The sequence below is a fragment of the Poecilia formosa genome, unplaced genomic scaffold (assembly GCF_000485575.1).
Source record: "Poecilia formosa unplaced genomic scaffold, Poecilia_formosa-5.1.2 Scaffold369, whole genome shotgun sequence".
Taxonomy (NCBI): domain Eukaryota; kingdom Metazoa; phylum Chordata; class Actinopteri; order Cyprinodontiformes; family Poeciliidae; genus Poecilia; species Poecilia formosa.
Genome location: NW_006800308.1, coordinates 51,743 through 68,450, shown reverse-complemented (window position 1 = coordinate 68,450; position 16,708 = coordinate 51,743). Strand labels below are relative to the sequence as shown.

General features: G+C 38.7%; 1 protein-coding gene across 4 annotated transcripts in view; it reads left to right on the top strand.

The window, feature by feature from the left end:
• Positions 1-16,708, top strand: part of kcnab1a (potassium voltage-gated channel subfamily A regulatory beta subunit 1a) — a 103,009-nt gene that overhangs the window by 68,125 nt on the left and 18,176 nt on the right. For all 4 annotated transcript variants that reach the window (XM_016662343.1, XM_016662344.1, XM_007575091.2 and 1 more), the window contains exon 3: positions 12,816-12,853. In XM_016662343.1, coding sequence (XP_016517829.1) covers positions 12,816-12,853 — 38 coding nt within the window. The remainder of the gene's footprint in view (positions 1-12,815; positions 12,854-16,708) is intronic.

Genomic DNA, 16,708 nt, shown 5'->3' with positions numbered 1-16,708 from the left:
TAAAAAATCCTTTCTGAGTATGATCGCATGGTCTCTGAACTAATTGCGTCTTTCTGACCGGGAGCTGACAGCGTGTTGAAGAGTTATGGACCGCACGCTTTGGACCGTCTGGTTAGGAAGCGCATTACAAACCTTTGGTTGAAATGTAGTTTGTAGTCAATTCGTGCTCAAAACCTATTTTAAGTCAATCATCGGCCTATAAAATGCTGGGGGGCCACATGTGGCCGGCGGGCCTTGACTTTGACACATGTGCATTACGCCATAGAACTGCCAATTGGTAATTGAAGTAAAGTAGCTTTGATTTCAAAGAAGTCTACATTGAAGTCGATTGGCAAATGAACCATCACAAAAGAGGAAGGCTCTTGTTGTCTCACTGCACCCCAAGAGATGCATAACCTACAAAAACTGTTTCTGTCTGGTTTTGAACCAGAGACCTTTTGCATGTAAAGCAAACATGATAACCACTACACTACAGGAACTGAACTTCTCTGTTTTGTTTCAGTTTGAGGTTCCAAAGTTGATGATGTGAGATGCAATGCATGAAAATTTCAACTGAGGTTTGCACTAAGATGCCTGGATTCTGAGTACAGACCATGACACCACAGAGCCCTTGTTGATCTTTAGTAAACACATGTGATGAAGAGAACATGCAAAATCTGTTTCTGTCTGGTTTCGAACCAGAAACCTGTTGCATGTAAAGCCAACGTGCTAACCACTACACTACAGAAACTCATGCTCTTTGGAGTGTTCCTGGTAGATGATCCACATTTTGTTAGAGACTAATGTCAACAATGGGCATGGAACAATGTCAAATACTTATGCCACAGATCCTCTCAGAGAGCACAGTAACTTGGTGAACAAACTGTCAGACTTATAATTGTGCCCAATTTCACATTACAGTCCATAAACTAAGCCTGAGATCAAAGAAATGTATTAAAGATGTCATTAGCAGAGACAAATGGTTCTACAGAGAATTGGTTAAATGGCTAAAAATTAAAAACAAAAATTACAAATAAAAGATGGTTCAAAAATAAAATTAAGACATTAAATAAAAAAATATCTCTGAAACACAATCACTTGAAAATTAAAAATGGTTCAGAAATAATATCAACACTTCAAAATACAAAATCTCTGGAAAATAAAATATTATGTATGTTGTTTTGAAAAACATTGGAATATAAGCACTTTTATCAAACTTTCATTGTGGTAAGATCATGTCAGTTCTTCTTAAATCCATGGAAACTCAATAGTTTGTAAGGTAGGTGAGTTAGCTCAGCAGGTTAGAGCACCGTGCTGGTAATACTGAGGTCATCGGTTCAAACCCCATGTGGGGCAATTCATGTGTAAGGTCTCTCAGACAATAAACACTTCAAAATAAATAAGGGTTCAAAAATAACATCAACACTTTACAATTAAAAATGGGTCAAAAATAAAATCAACACTTCAAAATTAAAAAATGGTTCAAAAATAAAATCAACATTTTACAATTAAAAAGATGGTTCAAAAATAAAATCAACACTTCAAAATGTATAATGGTAACTGTTTCTGTCTGTTCAGTCCATAAACTAAGCCTGGGATCAAAAAATGTATTGAAGATGTCATTAGCAGAGACAGAGGTTTGGCTAAAAAATAAAATCTATACTTACAAATAAAAAATGGTTAGGAAGCGCATTACAAACCTTTGGTTGAATGGCGTGTTAAATTCAAGTCTCCATTACAGACCAGAGAAAACTAAAGAGAATGCAACGTTGTGTTAATCTATTTGAGGAGCCAGTAGTTTATCTGGAGGAAATAAATGACGATGCAAAAGTTAGACTGTAACATGCGCAGTCCGCAGCTCAACCACTGCGGACGTGGCTCCACCGCTGCGAAGACTTAGAAACCGCTGGGAGAAACTCATCCAGCGGATTTAACAAATGGAGCCTTCTTGGTGCACGTTACCCAGTAGAGCGGCGGTCTGGAGGAGCTGCAGACGTAACATCTGTCAGTTTCGGAGAAGCGAAACCACGCAAAATAAATAAATAAATAAATAAGCCTGGTAAAAACGCACACCGGACCGCACAGGGTAAAACACTCACAGAGTTCAGTTGATCTGTTTGGATCAGACAGATCCAACTGACTGATGAATTAGCGCAGATTTTTCTGCAGATGGGGACCAGGAGGAAGTGCGTTCAGACCCCAGCGGGTGAAGTGATGCTAATTTAAGTGAAGTCACTTAATTTAATTTATTAAAAGTTATTGGGGTGGTTTTTGTCACTACGANAGGCACTCTCGTCAAGTAATGAGCCACACATTCAGCGGTGCTAAGTCATGACTCAGCAATCTGTTTCTTATTCTCACTGGTTGTGTGAATGACAACGAGAGGATGTAACTGTCGACTGGGTTGCACATGTCTTTTTTTTTAGGAACTAGACCACAGCTGCAGGATGATGCTTTGAACGATACACTCAGCAGCTTCATTTACATAAGACCTCTTTCGCCCAGAAAATCTCCTTTCATTGCTGCTCAGAATTCCCTGCAGCTACTTTCCTCTATTGCTACTTTCAGCAGCACGGCTGAATGCAGCCATTAATCCAAATATTCTGATTCGTTGCAACACAGTTAGATCAGTAACAGGAGAAATCGGCATTAATATCGGGTGGTTGGGGATGGTTGGTAAAACCTGCGTGCAGAAAGGGCTCAGAGTAAAAAAAATATTCTTAAAGATGACAAGAAAATCATAGCAACACTTCTGTAAATCAAACAAGACAAAAGAAGCTGAAAGAGAAACTGCAACAGATGAGATAAATCAATAAAATATCTTTATACATTTCAATGCATCCATCCGTTTGGTAATTATAGAGCCGTGTATTATCAGTGTGCTCATAAATTTTTTAAGGCTGCAGCCTCATCACACTGCAAGTACCTTCCAACTAAACCTGACTCCAATCAAAACGATCTCACCAGAGAGCAACCCCTAAACCAACAAAATCTGTCCCTGCAGCAAGAAAAAGAAGGAAAAAAGTCCTGTTATAATTCACAAACAGCTGCAGACGCATTTATGAAAAATAGAAACCAACGTTAGGCTTCACAGATTTGGTGTGATTGACTGGCAGTGAGCATTACAGAGTGTTTTGGATCCCTTGTGCTTGAATCCTTCTTACTGAACGTGCCAGGAAAATAAAGAAACTTATTGGCAAGTATGAAGAGTTTTGAAGGTAGAAGATCACCTTCACATAGAAGACGTTCCTTGTTTTCCACAATCCAACTATATTCTAACTGCAGAGGGAAATTCATTCAGTATGAATGAGCCAAACCTCGTATGAGTTTAACAAGAAACGTTGCCACAATGCTCCTTAACGGCCTTAAAAATGTAAAACTTTTATGATTCATCCAAGATAATGCAAGATCCTAAATGTTGTTTTTTTTTCCAACTGTAGAAGGTGAACAAAAATCTCCAATATTTATAGAGATTTTGCTTTGTTAAATTCATTACTCTATGCAATGGGCTACACATTCTAGACATTGCATTTGCAGTGAACAATAATTCCCCATGCAATGTGATTATGGCATGGGTATTGATGTGACAAAGCAAATACATTAAAACTATCTTTTCATCTCTCCTACCTCATCTAAATCCTCCCCAAATACATGCAGATTGTAAAAATAAAAAGAACATATTTTAAGACCTTTTTAAACTCCTAATCTTCCCTCAGTAGCAACACCGAGGCGCCGGAATCGTCTAAAACTCATTTTTGTGGTGCGACAGCATGCTCCAACACATGGGCTGAGTAAGAACAAAGTCGCAGGAAGTCCAGGAGCAGATGGTGAGGCCTCCATGGAGCTCTGAATTCACAGAAACACACAGAGATAATGTGAAGAAACTGAAATACACAAAAGAACTGTGGGATGTTCTCCAAAAGGCTGACAAAACACTTTCTAAGTGGGGTTAAAAAAAAAGAAGGAGGGTTAGTGCGGTGTAATGGAAGATTTGTTAAAATAAATATTAATTTAAGGATCTCCAGGCTTTCTGGAAGTATTATTTAGTATTCAACCAAACTTTACTGCATTTTAAATTGAACTCGCGCCGTTTCTTAATTGGCTAGGCTAATCTGCATCTGGTCTGCTTTAGGTTCTTACAGTAAAAACATATTCTTGCCATAAAAACTGATGGTTTTATCTCTATGTAATGATAATTTATTAAACCGCTTTTTTTTTTTTAGTTTTCATAACTGCAAATTAATTTCTGCAAAGAGTTGCTGTAAATTTTCACCTCACCAAAAATGTCATCTGCAAAGAAAAAAACTAAGTATTTTTTAAATTTGACACATCATTTGTATGTGAAATAAATAATTTTAGTATCAATTCTGACCCCTAGGGGGCACTACAAACAAAGTCCAAAGATGATGACTGAAAGTTACGCAGTTGTTGCCTGTTGCTGAGATATAGGATATTTCCTCTGTGCACTGACCAGGAGAGCTTCTACAAACTAACATAAATGCAAATATAAGTGCTAAAGTGGAGGCAACATAGTGCATAGTTTTTAGTTTACGAAAACACAACATATATTTGAAAGTGTGCATTTCCAGACTTTGTAAAACCACTTCTTACTGCAGTTAAAGCTGCGAATCTTTGGGATATGCTTCAAATGTGCATCTTGAGACTCAAAATTTTGCCCATTCTTCTTTGGAAAGTCGTTCAAGCCAAGTATGATTGGATGGATAACGTGTGAACATTAAGTCAGATTCTGTTTTGGATATAGGTCCAGATTTGTGCAGGTCACTCTTTGATTTCATTATAGTTCCAGCGGTTTGTTTAGGGTCATCGTTGTGTTGAATGGTGAACTTTCATCCCATGGTCATATCGGAAAAGTTGCATTTTATTCTCATCTGACCAGGACCCCTTCTTTCTTTCGCCTGCTGTTGCTCCTACATGCCTAATGTGGGCAATAGGTTTAAATGAGATGTCCCATGGCTTCTTCTGACCACTCTTCTGTAAAACCCAGATTAGCAGAGTGCATAACTAACAACAGTCTGCAGATTCTCCCAGCTGAGCTGTAGATCTCTGGAGCAACTCCAAAGTTACAACAGTCCTCTGCTTCTCTGACTAATGTTCTCCTTGCCTGTCCTGACATTTTTGGTGGACGGCCATGTCTGAAGCTTGCTGTGTTCATGCTGAGATTAAACTGAAACAGGTGGATTCAATCTACTTATTAGGCAACTTCTAGAGGCAGGTGGCTGCACTCGATTTCATTTCAGGTTAAGCAAGTAAAGGGGAATAAATACAAATAGCTGTAGAAATCATTTAACCGTTTTCTCCTCACAATATGGTCAGACATAAAAATGCAATAAAACACATGTAAGTTTGTGGCTGTGTGCAAAAATGTGAAATATTTTAGGAGGGGTGAAAACTTTGCAAGGCTCTATCGGCGTATTACATTAATAAGCACTAGTCCCCGTCTGGCTGTTTTTCCAGAATGTCAGATTTTAAAATATTCAGAAACGGGACTGAGTTTAAACTCTCTCACTATGGATCAGGAAGGAATTTAATCTCTGCTCACGTTCTGCTAACATCTAAGCAAAACATAATATAATTACACCTCAATTTACATCTCTCTAAAGATGGAAATCGACTCTGTCTGCTTGAAACCGAATCATTTAAGCAAAGACCATCCAGAGAGAGGAACCTGGAGGATGGACTGATTGATAGGCTATTAACAAATTCATGAGAACCTTAGAGCAGCAGCAGCCTGCAGCCACTGATAACTCCCTTTTTCTGCCAACACACTGACCACGGGGTTTGCAGTGGCATGCTGTAAACACACACGCGCAGACACACACACACACACACACACACGCACACACACGCACACACACACACAGCCTTGTCTGTATGCACTACTGGGGACTAAAGACAAGACCATGCTTTCTGGGAACCCCCCTTTCTGAAAGTAGCACAGCTCTGCAAAAAATCAAGTAGCATGCTAAAGGGGCAGTGAACAAACATATCACTTAAAATTTGCAATAAGACTAACTAGAGTTCTCAACATGATAAGAACGTGGCTCTTGGGGACGTGTCAGGTTTTTAGTAATGTGTGGGGAAATAAATACACACTAATTCGTTTTTATTACATTCTTAGTACCTGTAGCACAGTTTCAGGTTCAAAATGCTTAGAGAGCCACTGCAATGCACAATGAAATCTACAATTTGGAATCAAGCAAAAAATAAATTGAGTGGGCACTCAAACTATGTTAAAATCTAGTATTGAGCAGCATACTGGAACCGCTTTGTTACATTTATTCTTTTAAAGAAGTTACATAAAAGGATTAAAATGATGCATACATTTCTACTGATTTTTTTTTCTTGCAAATTAGATCACAATTTTGTGTTCTTCTGATTGACTGTAAATCTCTTATCCAGGAACAACCTGTGATGATGAGAACTGTGAGGAGATGGGTTATAGGCAGCTGAAGAAGCCTTGTGTAATTGTTTTCAGGCCATCAACAGGAATGCACTCTGAGAACGTCAATCTTACCACGTTCTCAGAGTGCATTCCTCAGAATGGGAAAGACTAAATACATTTTTGCTTAAATAGAACCTCAACAGAGCACTGAGATACATGCTCCTCCAGAGTCAGTGAGGACAAAAAATTAGTCAAGATTGTCAGAAGCAACTCAAAGTCAAGATTAAAGACTGTAAGAAGGCATAAAGGAGCACACTTGACACCAAGGTCCAGCAGAACAATAAATCAGAAATGAAAGAAATAAATAAATCACAAGCAGGAGGATCGAATAAACGAAAGTCTGGACAGAGCAATGACCTCAAGACATACTTCAAGAGGTTGAGTTCAATACCAGTTTTTAAGAGTAAAAAAAAAAATCATATATTAAATGAGTGGTCAGCAACACACAGGAAAACCGCATTGGACTTCACTCTTCTCATTGTTTTCTACTCTGTGCAACTTCAGACTTTCAGGGTAAGTCCCACTGCTGTCATTTTCGGGATACTGAGATAGTATGCAGTTGTTTTAAACACTTATCACAGTCTGCTTTCCCTTGAACTCAACAGGTGTTGATGAATTCCATCAAGAGTTTTTCGACTGCAAGGACCTCTCTTTCATCTGAAGTTCCCTTCTTGCATGGTTGGCGACCTTTAAAACCAAAATAAATAACACATGTATAACAAATACAGCCCTGAAGTAATGGAAGTACTTAAAGATGATGAAATGAAATTACCAAACCAAATCATACTTAAANCACACACACACACACACACACTTAGTAATTGGCTGGAATTATGGAGAGATTGTGCAGAGAGTTTGTTTTTAATGTGAAAGCACATTTTAGGTTGTTGGTGATGCTAACATGAGAAAGCGCTCATGCAGAATTCATGAGCAGTATCATCTCAGCCTTTTTTTTATTTTTTTTTATTGTCTCACACACTCAAAACGCATTATTCAGGTCCAGGTCTTCTTCCCTGGATTCTTGCTGCACTGATGCGGCACTAATAATGTATTCTTAGAAAGTTCCCGAAGAAATTCCTGCAGTCCTGCAGTATGCAAGACAGCTGGACGGAGCATGTCACAGTGGTGCTTCTCAAGGAGAGAGATGCTGCATAGGCCACCGTCCTCACAACGTCTCGTTTTCTGCCGTTATCAGATGTTATCAGGCTCAACCATCATCTCAGAAGTGAGGTCTATCCAGCGATTTGTTATCCTCTCACATTCAGTCGCACCTCTCCTCAGTGGCTAAAAACACAAATGAACATTAACAGTCACAGTGCAGCACCAGGGGACCGACTAACTAAATGCAAAGTTTTAGCTGCCAAACTCTGGTTGAGTGGACACAATTGCCTTTGGACAGCTACAGCAGGGGTTTTCAAATCCAGGACTTGAGGGTCAGTGTCCTGCAACTTTTAGATGTGTCTCTGCTTCAGCACACCTGAGTCAAATAATGAGGTCGTTAGCAGGACTCTGGAGAACCGCCGCTGTCCCCTGATTTCAGATGAGCGGAATCGGATCCTGATGACAACATGCTGAGGAAGATGCGTAACAACTTTGATTTTGTCGAAAGCACTTAACGCATTTACACTACCTGCACTGGGATTGCGATTCAGAGCTGAAAATCCTTCAAATTCTGTTGAATTGCCATACTAAAATCTTTTAAATTATTTAACATGATTAAATGATTTGTTGGATTTTTTATTTATTTATTTATTTATTTTTAATCTTTCATGCACAAAATGGTTTTAATCATGGGAACATAGAGATCCTGAATCTGTATGCATCTGGTGGTGATCGTGTGCCAAGGTTAGGTTATTTTCAAAGCCACACACAGTTTCCGTCATTTCTTTGGTTTAAAAGAATTTTATTGAAATACTTTACCAAAAAGAAAAAGAAACCTTATTCAGACCTTGGAGAATCAAGCAGCTGTTAGCATCCCACAACTGACTGCAGAAAGGAGACAGCATGACTGATCACAAGTAATTTTTGGCTTTTTATGCTACATTAGTTTATAACAGTTGAACACCAAAAATGTACATTCTGTGCAGTAAGTACTTGAAAACTGATGTTTTTCTTTCATAAATCTAACAAAAATAATGAATAAATGTCACAAATCATTCAACTGTGATTAAGCAATGGCAGGGATTAACTTTAAAACTTTTTCAAACCTTTATCAACCTAATTTACATTAGATGTCGCGTGATGATTGATACGTGTTCAAAGTAAACCCTTTGTGAGGCCTCAGTTTACACCCAACTCTCCTCTGTCAGTTTTTCCACACAGCCTGGTTGCGAACAGCAAAGCTTAGTCATGCCTACTCACGTCACAGAAATTTCTAGGAGAACGGCCCGACCTCTTGACGATTGTTTTAAGAACCAAAGCAGATCAAAGTAGCTGCGGCTGACGTGAAAAGAAAATGACACTTGGCTTTAAAACTATCTTTCTGTCAAACATCTGAACAGAGTGGGGAGTGCATTTGAACTCCGCTAGCATAAGTCAATGCAATGTAAAAGCTGATTTCATTGCAATCACAGGAATGAGTATTTTGGAGATGTCTCTACCAACGTTCGACATCGAGAGACAAAAGTATTTCCCGATTCTTCAAGGGTAATTATGGGAACCTACATGACAAACTTGGCTTTTAAAGTATCAGAACTCAATGTTTTTGGTTTCTTTTTACTCCCCTAAAACAGAAATCAGTTTCCTGTGCTGCAGGTCCTTTGAATTACCTTTGAGCCTTCTTTATGTTTACCATCAATAATAACTGGACAACACAGGAATAGTTTTTTTTTTTTTTTTTTTTAATCTTCATTAAACAAACTTAAGGTGATAAAGGAAGCAGGAAGTTCAGGAGGATAAGACTAAAGTCCAGAAGGGCAGGAAACTTGATATAGAGGCTTGTGCTGAGCAGAGGATGTGGCGGTAATTAATGGAGGCTATTTGTAATGGTAGACGTGATTAAGTGTCTGTGGATGTGGGTGAGAGATTAGTCACAGGTGGTAGACAAGACACAGGTTACTGAGGACATCCAGGAACCACGAGTAGCTCAAACTCAGACAGACATGCAGAAACTTGAGCCACCCGGGTGACGAATGATGACAACAAACACAAATAAAACTAGAATATATTTAGAAAAAGTGCATAAAAATCCTCCAGACTTGAACAAAGCTTTGACCAGGTTGTTTTTGTTCTCAAGGGATAAAAATGTAGCGCAAGATAAATCCTCATTCTGCAGTGAGTTGAGCCTGAAGATCATTTTTGTATCCTCACTTATGCACTTATTTTCAGTTCAGTTGCATCACTTTGTCCTGTCTGCGCTGCTCTTCAAGCCTTATTGATTTCCTTTTTTATTTCTGCTGTTATATCATTCAACCTTTTTTCTACCTTTCGAAAACAACAAAAATAGTCAGTATGCAACATGTTCATTTTACTCTATACAATGTAAAAAAACTAAAAGTCACAGGATGGAAATGTAAGGGCAAAGTCAACAGTTTCTCATATTAATTAGGGTCAAAAGATCTTAAAAGGATGACACTTTTTGCCAGGATTGCGCCTTTTTGTAGAATAATTTGTTCATAAGAAGCCGTGTTTATCATAGGGCACGATTTTAAACAATAAATATAACAGTTACCATTTTCCCCAGTTGTTTACTCGAAGTTAATTAGAGCTCGGTCGAGTTGAACTCGTCACAGTTTCAGCTAGAGATGCTAAAGGCTCACTGCCTTAACTAAAGCTCCAAAGCGGCATCAAATGACACCTTCAGCAGTTTCCATCTTTAGCTTGATGTAATCAGGGCTTTAGCTTCCGTCAAACAGAAGGCTGAGCTGGGTCATGAGGAGTAGCAGCCTTGACATTAGAGCTCTGCAGGCTCGCCATCCCACGCTGAGTCTCAAACGGAAAGCCCGGAGCTGCGACCGGACTCCGTCAGCAGCGGTTACGTTTCCCCCGCTCCGGCGTCAGATTAGAGAGACGACTGAGCTCTCGCATATGTGCAAAAAGCTTGTGCATGGAACATGGTTCAAGGTAGCAACATGTGTTACGAAGCTGCACTGAAGCATTTGTAAGGCCGCGCCGTAACGGCTCTGCTTCAAGCTGCATTTGAGGATAACCAAAGCTGCCATGGTTACTGGCGTTAACAATGTCCTGAAGAGACTTTTCCTTCAGGCGCTGACATTGCTTCAGCCCGTCACTCCTCTGGCGAGCTGTGATTGCCATTCTGCTGGTGATGCATGTCAAAAATCAGAACTTTCTGTTCCTTATTAGATTGTAGTAATGCGTTGCGGCGCAACAGAGCCGGTGTGTCTTCAGGGTGCCATCTGTACAGAATAATGAGCGCCGCTATGTCATTACTTCTCCTGTAGTGGGATGTGCAGATGGGATTTTTGTTTTTATTCCATAGTTTTATTAAAAGTTTAGAAGTGGAGGTCAGTAAAGTCAGAGGAAGAACGGCCTCTTTGTGTAACGAGTCCAGCATTTGGATTCAGCAGGATGAGACTGAAAGCAGAACAAGAGAGGAGCTGATTTGTTTGAGACATAATCCAAAACAGTGAATACCTAAATTGTTGCATTCTTCGAAGAATTTTTTTTAAATATATATTATAGCTATTTTCTGTTTCCGTTTTGTTTTGTGGAACCTTTTAAATTTAATGACACTTCAACAACAATAGTGAAAACATGTCAGCTTCATAAGCAAATGAGACGTAGTTAAAGTTGCACAGTTGTAATATTTTTCGGTTCAGGACAGATTTTCCTTCTCAGGTTTTTAGAAGATCTTTGTACCACATGTGACCTGGCATCTACATTGTCATGTTTCCTGCAGCTGCTTCTTTGATTGATGCACTTGAGATGCAACACAGATTTTTTTTATTTGTAAGAAATGTTATGAAACTATTATTTATTGTAATGCTATTGAAGCCGAAATAACAAAATGTGAATAAAAATGTAAATAAATGAAGGGGAAAAGTTTTACGAGACACTTATAGTTTGATCAAAAGCCTAAATGCCACAGTAATGTTGTCTGCAGGAGCTGAATGTAGCTTATTAAACACATTTTTAACAGATTCCAGTTGTGTGCCTGACACCGTTAAGTCTCACTAAGTTACTTAGAGATCTTAACTCTTGAATATTTTAAAGCATTTCTTAAAGAATAACTGAGTCTGGGAGGAGATTACAAACATAAATGCTGTCACAGTTCATGATCTTCATAATAATCCATTCAGACACTAAAAAGGAAATAGTTTATCTAGCTTATTTTACTTTTTTAATTGTTTTTGGTCAATTGGGCTGGACAGTATTTTGAAATTATCATAATCTCCCATCATCTGTCCTTCTGTCCTCCCATCCGTCACCTTCGGCTTTTTTTTGACATCATGTTATAGAGGTAACAGGTCCACAAGGGAAACACAGATTTCTCTCTCCCCAGCGACAATATCCGACTCTACTAGGAAAATAAATGTTTGGAGAACGTGGTGTGTAAGTAATTTATCATCACAGCTGCAGAATAATACTGACTTAAAAGAGTTTGAATATTCATTGATAATGTAGGTTCTTGAAATGTCTGGGAAGGTGTCGGTAAAAGATTTGTTCAAAAGAATAATTGAAAGCCAAAATCTGTAAATAATAATTTCCCTTTCAACCAAAAAATACCCATAAATGTTCCATAAGCAATTCTCTATTATATATTATTGTCCAATATTATGAGTTTCTTTATAAAATTAAAAATTTTCTCTGCAGGCAGCATAAATATTTTTGCACTTTCCAACACTTTGTGTATTTCTGTGATTCCCTCTGGAGACAGTTTTCAAACCTGTTTTGACATGAGCTGAATAGGAACCACTTTCTCCCAGGTTTGTATTCACCAAGGAGCTGCGCACTGAGGATTTACTGCCTCCCCCTGAAAGTGGAGGATCACCCTTTTGTCTGGCTCTTCCCTTTTGTCTGCAAGGCCCTCGGGGACCTTTTGTCCAGATGTGCGCTCTTCACACACAGATAGGCACATAGTCAGAAAATGGACATAAGGACAGGGGAGACAAGGTCCTCTAAAAATGCGCAACAGCGGCAAACAGAAACAGTCACCCGTAAAAACAGAGTGACTAACGGGCGTTCGCACAAGGTGATCCCTCAACCCTGAGAGGCGGTGCTGAACAGGACACATTCTTCTCTCGGGAGCCTGACAGCCTCCATCGGCTGGTGTGACAATGCAGGGATTAGTTGTGTTTACTGCAGGATGTCAGAGGCAAACACAGAGCAGCACTGACAAAACGACTGACGGTGGAGAAACGGTGATGAAATTCCCAAGTGATGAGAAGTCTCTGTTTTTTTCCCTCTCCTGCAGGTACATGGGTGACATTTGGAGGACAGATAACAGACGAGGTATGAAAAACATTCCCACGTTTTATTTCCGTTTGTGTGCATTTCTTCTTCAGGGGTTTCCACCTTCAATCCGACATAAATAAAGTAAAGAATTAAAATTTCAGCAAAACAAAAAAACCTTCCAAATTGTCGAGTTTCTAAACTGATGGCATACGCTTTTCTTTTTTTCTTTCTTTCTTTTGGCCAAAATGTGATTTAGACTAAATAAAATCACTTTTGGAAAAAAGATACTTAGGCCATTAATTTAAAAAAGTGATGAAATAATCTTGAATCTAATAAAAATCCCAGCGTCTCATTAAATCTGCGGGTATTACACGTCTTTAAATTCACAAACTCCTTTCTGTTGCTACTTTAAGTACAACCTTGGACTTAGTAGTAATTTGTTAATGAAAAATTAAATCTCTTTTCATGTTTCAGACACGTGGCAATCAAAACTACCTATTTAAATCCATCAACCTTTGAAAATAAACAGTTCAACCCCACAGCATAATGCTTCTGCTACCATCATTTACTGTGGGTATGATGATGCTTGGATCGGTTTTTATTTCATGGCTTACCTTTTGGATGAGTCGCCTGAAAGTTCAAGTTTGTTTTCCAAGGTCTGAAAGAGTTTGGCCGCTTTTAAAGAAAAGGATTCTCGTTGGACCGCACATGAGGAGAATACAGCCGACTGCCGTCACACGTTGAACACAACCACAAAATCTTCAGAAAACCTTTTATTCGTCTGAAATTAAGTCCGACGAAACATTTCCTGTCTTATTGCCACTTCCTACATTTGTGAACAATGACAGAAGTTCAAAAATAAACTTATAGGAATATAGAGAAATCGGTGACGTGACCATCATTCATTCAGATCAAGATAATTCATTTTTAAATGAGAAATGCATGTGTACAAAGTCAAAGTTTGGTCGTTGCATAACATGGAAACTTTCAAAACACCACTCTGCTTTTAGAGGCAAAGGACACACATCATATATGTACATATGTGAACACAGGTCCCCTTCACGCCCTTTGCTGATTTACATTAATATTATTTGATGTCGGGTTCAGGTTCCTGGCCCTGGTCATCAGATCCTCGTACACATAGTGACAGAAAAGAGAGCAGAGCTGATCCCAGAGGACAGAGAAAGAAAATGCTTATGTAACCGAGTCATTTTTCCTACCTAAGGGCTGAGTGCCGTCTAGTTACATGATGACCCCTTGAAATGCTGCACCCTTTTTCACTCCATTATTCTGTATGTCCCTGGTGCCAACGCCAGTGTCACTCATATTTCTCAGTGACTTCAGGCGACGCTAACAGCAGAGAGTTATGAGGGAAAAGCTTGTTAACGCACACCGAATCGGGTTTAATACTACAGTGCACATCTGGAAAAATAAAAAAAATAAAAATCTGAAAAAAGCATATCCAGATTTTCTTTTTAGTGCAGCTGACAGAAGATCTGTACACAAGTAAACATTTGCTCCGTTTCTATTACAAATGTGAGCAAACAATTTTACAATTGTGGTGTTTCGATTAAGGAATGCAATTAAAATCATAATTAAGAAATGAGATGAGATATATTTACATGAGAGCCACGGCACTATTGGTCATCATTTATGTTGGCGTCTTAATGAGGCGTTGCAGCAACAAGCCCCTTATTGTTAGGAGTGGCTGCACGTGCAGCGTTTTTGGAAAACTTTAGTTGGCAATTTTGCAGAAGAGCTGGATTCAAATTTTTTTTTGAATGACACACTTAACCTTTGTTAATCTGAACTCTTGTCCAAGGAGATCAGTGTAGCTACAAACTAGTGAGATTCACATGAGGAAAAAAGTATTTCCATCGCAGTTTTGTAAAATACAACTGTTTCGATAGAGCCGAAAACGCACTTCATCCTAGATCAAAAAAATATTAGATCAAGAAACAGGAGTTTTTACAGAACTGTTGACAACCTTAGTACAATAACAACCTCTAAAATTAATTAATCTCTGTCATAGTAGAGTTACGGTCTTTTTCCTCTGTGTGACTTGACCAGAAACGTTTTCATGTCACCAGTCTCTCTCTCTCTTTTTTTTTAAAGAATTACTTCACTGGGGTTCCAAGTTTGCCGAATTGGGATGAGAAACTGTCACTAATCTGCCGTTATAAATGTCTGTAAAACATTCAGCTTCGGAAGGAAGTTAATAAAAAGTTCTCATTGCGTTGAAGAAGTGGCCCCTGTGTTACGTCTGATCAACCTAAAGCAACAAAATCTAAATTTAAAAAAGGAATTGATGTGATTGTTTGTGGAAGACTTGATGAATCCAAAGAAGAACTGCATGGCGTTCGGTCGGGTCAGGTAGTCCCACACATTGCATAGTTAAATATCATTAATGCCACGTCCCATAAATTACACTGTATGTCATTAGCAGGGTGTGTAAACCTCTTATAAATAAATAAATAAATAACTTGCAGTTAATATTTAAAAAGTACTTCACCTAAAAGTCATTACTCGTAGTTTTTAAAGTCTTTTTTTTTGTATGTGTGTGTGTGTGTGTGTGTGTGTATTTAAGTATAGTTCTATTTTAATATTCCTGGTTTCCAGACAGAAAGTTCAAGAGTGTGTGGGTAAGCAAGTATACATTGCTTACTCATTCAAAAAGGTCAAAACCAGATCTATAAATCGCATAGTGAGTTTTAGAAAGCCTTGGTGCTGCAGCTCTGATTCTGCTGCAGCCTGGAGTTTGGAGGTGAGGAAGCAGCTCCGTCATAAAGTCCTCTCTCGCTGCTGTGTGGGTAGGATGTGGGAAGCCGTGGCGGCCTTGAATCTGGGGTTGAGAGAGAAGAAAAAAACTTTGGTTTTCATTGTTCTCCCTCTGTCTGTCAACCTTTTGTTTTCCATAAACCTTTGTGGACCAGGAAAAACAAGAAGCCTGAGGTGTTACCAACATAATATCTCTGAAACTTTAATGACTCACTTATTTACCAATGAGAGTGGAAAAGCATGGCTTTTCAGCTTATGCATTTAGCTGAGAGCATCAATTTGTACAAAAATGCAAATGTACTACGCTATAGTAAAAACCCTCTGGCTCTCCAGGCATATTTTTTACTGTTTCCAAAAGTGTTTGGCCTTTTAGTCACATGAAGGACAAGTTGCCCTTTGGAGAGTGATTCTAGTCATTGTCTCAGCCTTTGTTTCTTATTAAGTCTTCACATTTATCAAGTTGACACCTTTAATACCTTTTTGCGTCTTGTGCACTTCTCTTCTTTTTTTTTTTTGTTTGCTTCATTTAACTTCCATCATCTCACTAACTTTTAAATTACCTTCTAACATTGGACCTTTGTGAAAAGAAGAGCTGTTCCTTCCCTGTAGTAACGATCGCTCTCCGGTACCCAGAGTACGGTGTACGGTTTTCTCAACTTTCCCTGAAAGTGCTACACTTCCATTGATACTCAGGCAGTTCCTGCATATGGATGGACTTTGAAAGCAGTGGTCATACTTAATGTTACTTAAAAAAAACAAAAAAAGAAGTTAAATTATGGATCATTAAGCTGGTCATAGATTTGTATAATGTTGTAACCCTTACTACTTACTGATTCAAACCCCCACTGCAAATTAAGTTTTTTAATGTGCAAGCTAGCTGCTGTTAGCCAAAAACAAATCAAACAGGAATAATTAAAGCAGCTCAACAAAACAAATTAAAGTGGAGTTTCTCCCAATTCAACACAAAATTACACAACCTCTTAATGTCAAGCACCTAGTAGATCCTTCATTGCTGTTGTGATGTCGAGCAAATGCGATTGAGAGCCAGACATGAGCTTCTGGCAAAGTTCCTAAATCTGTAGATTTGAAGTGATGTTGGGGGGAAAAAAAAAAGTTGACCAAAATTAATCCATA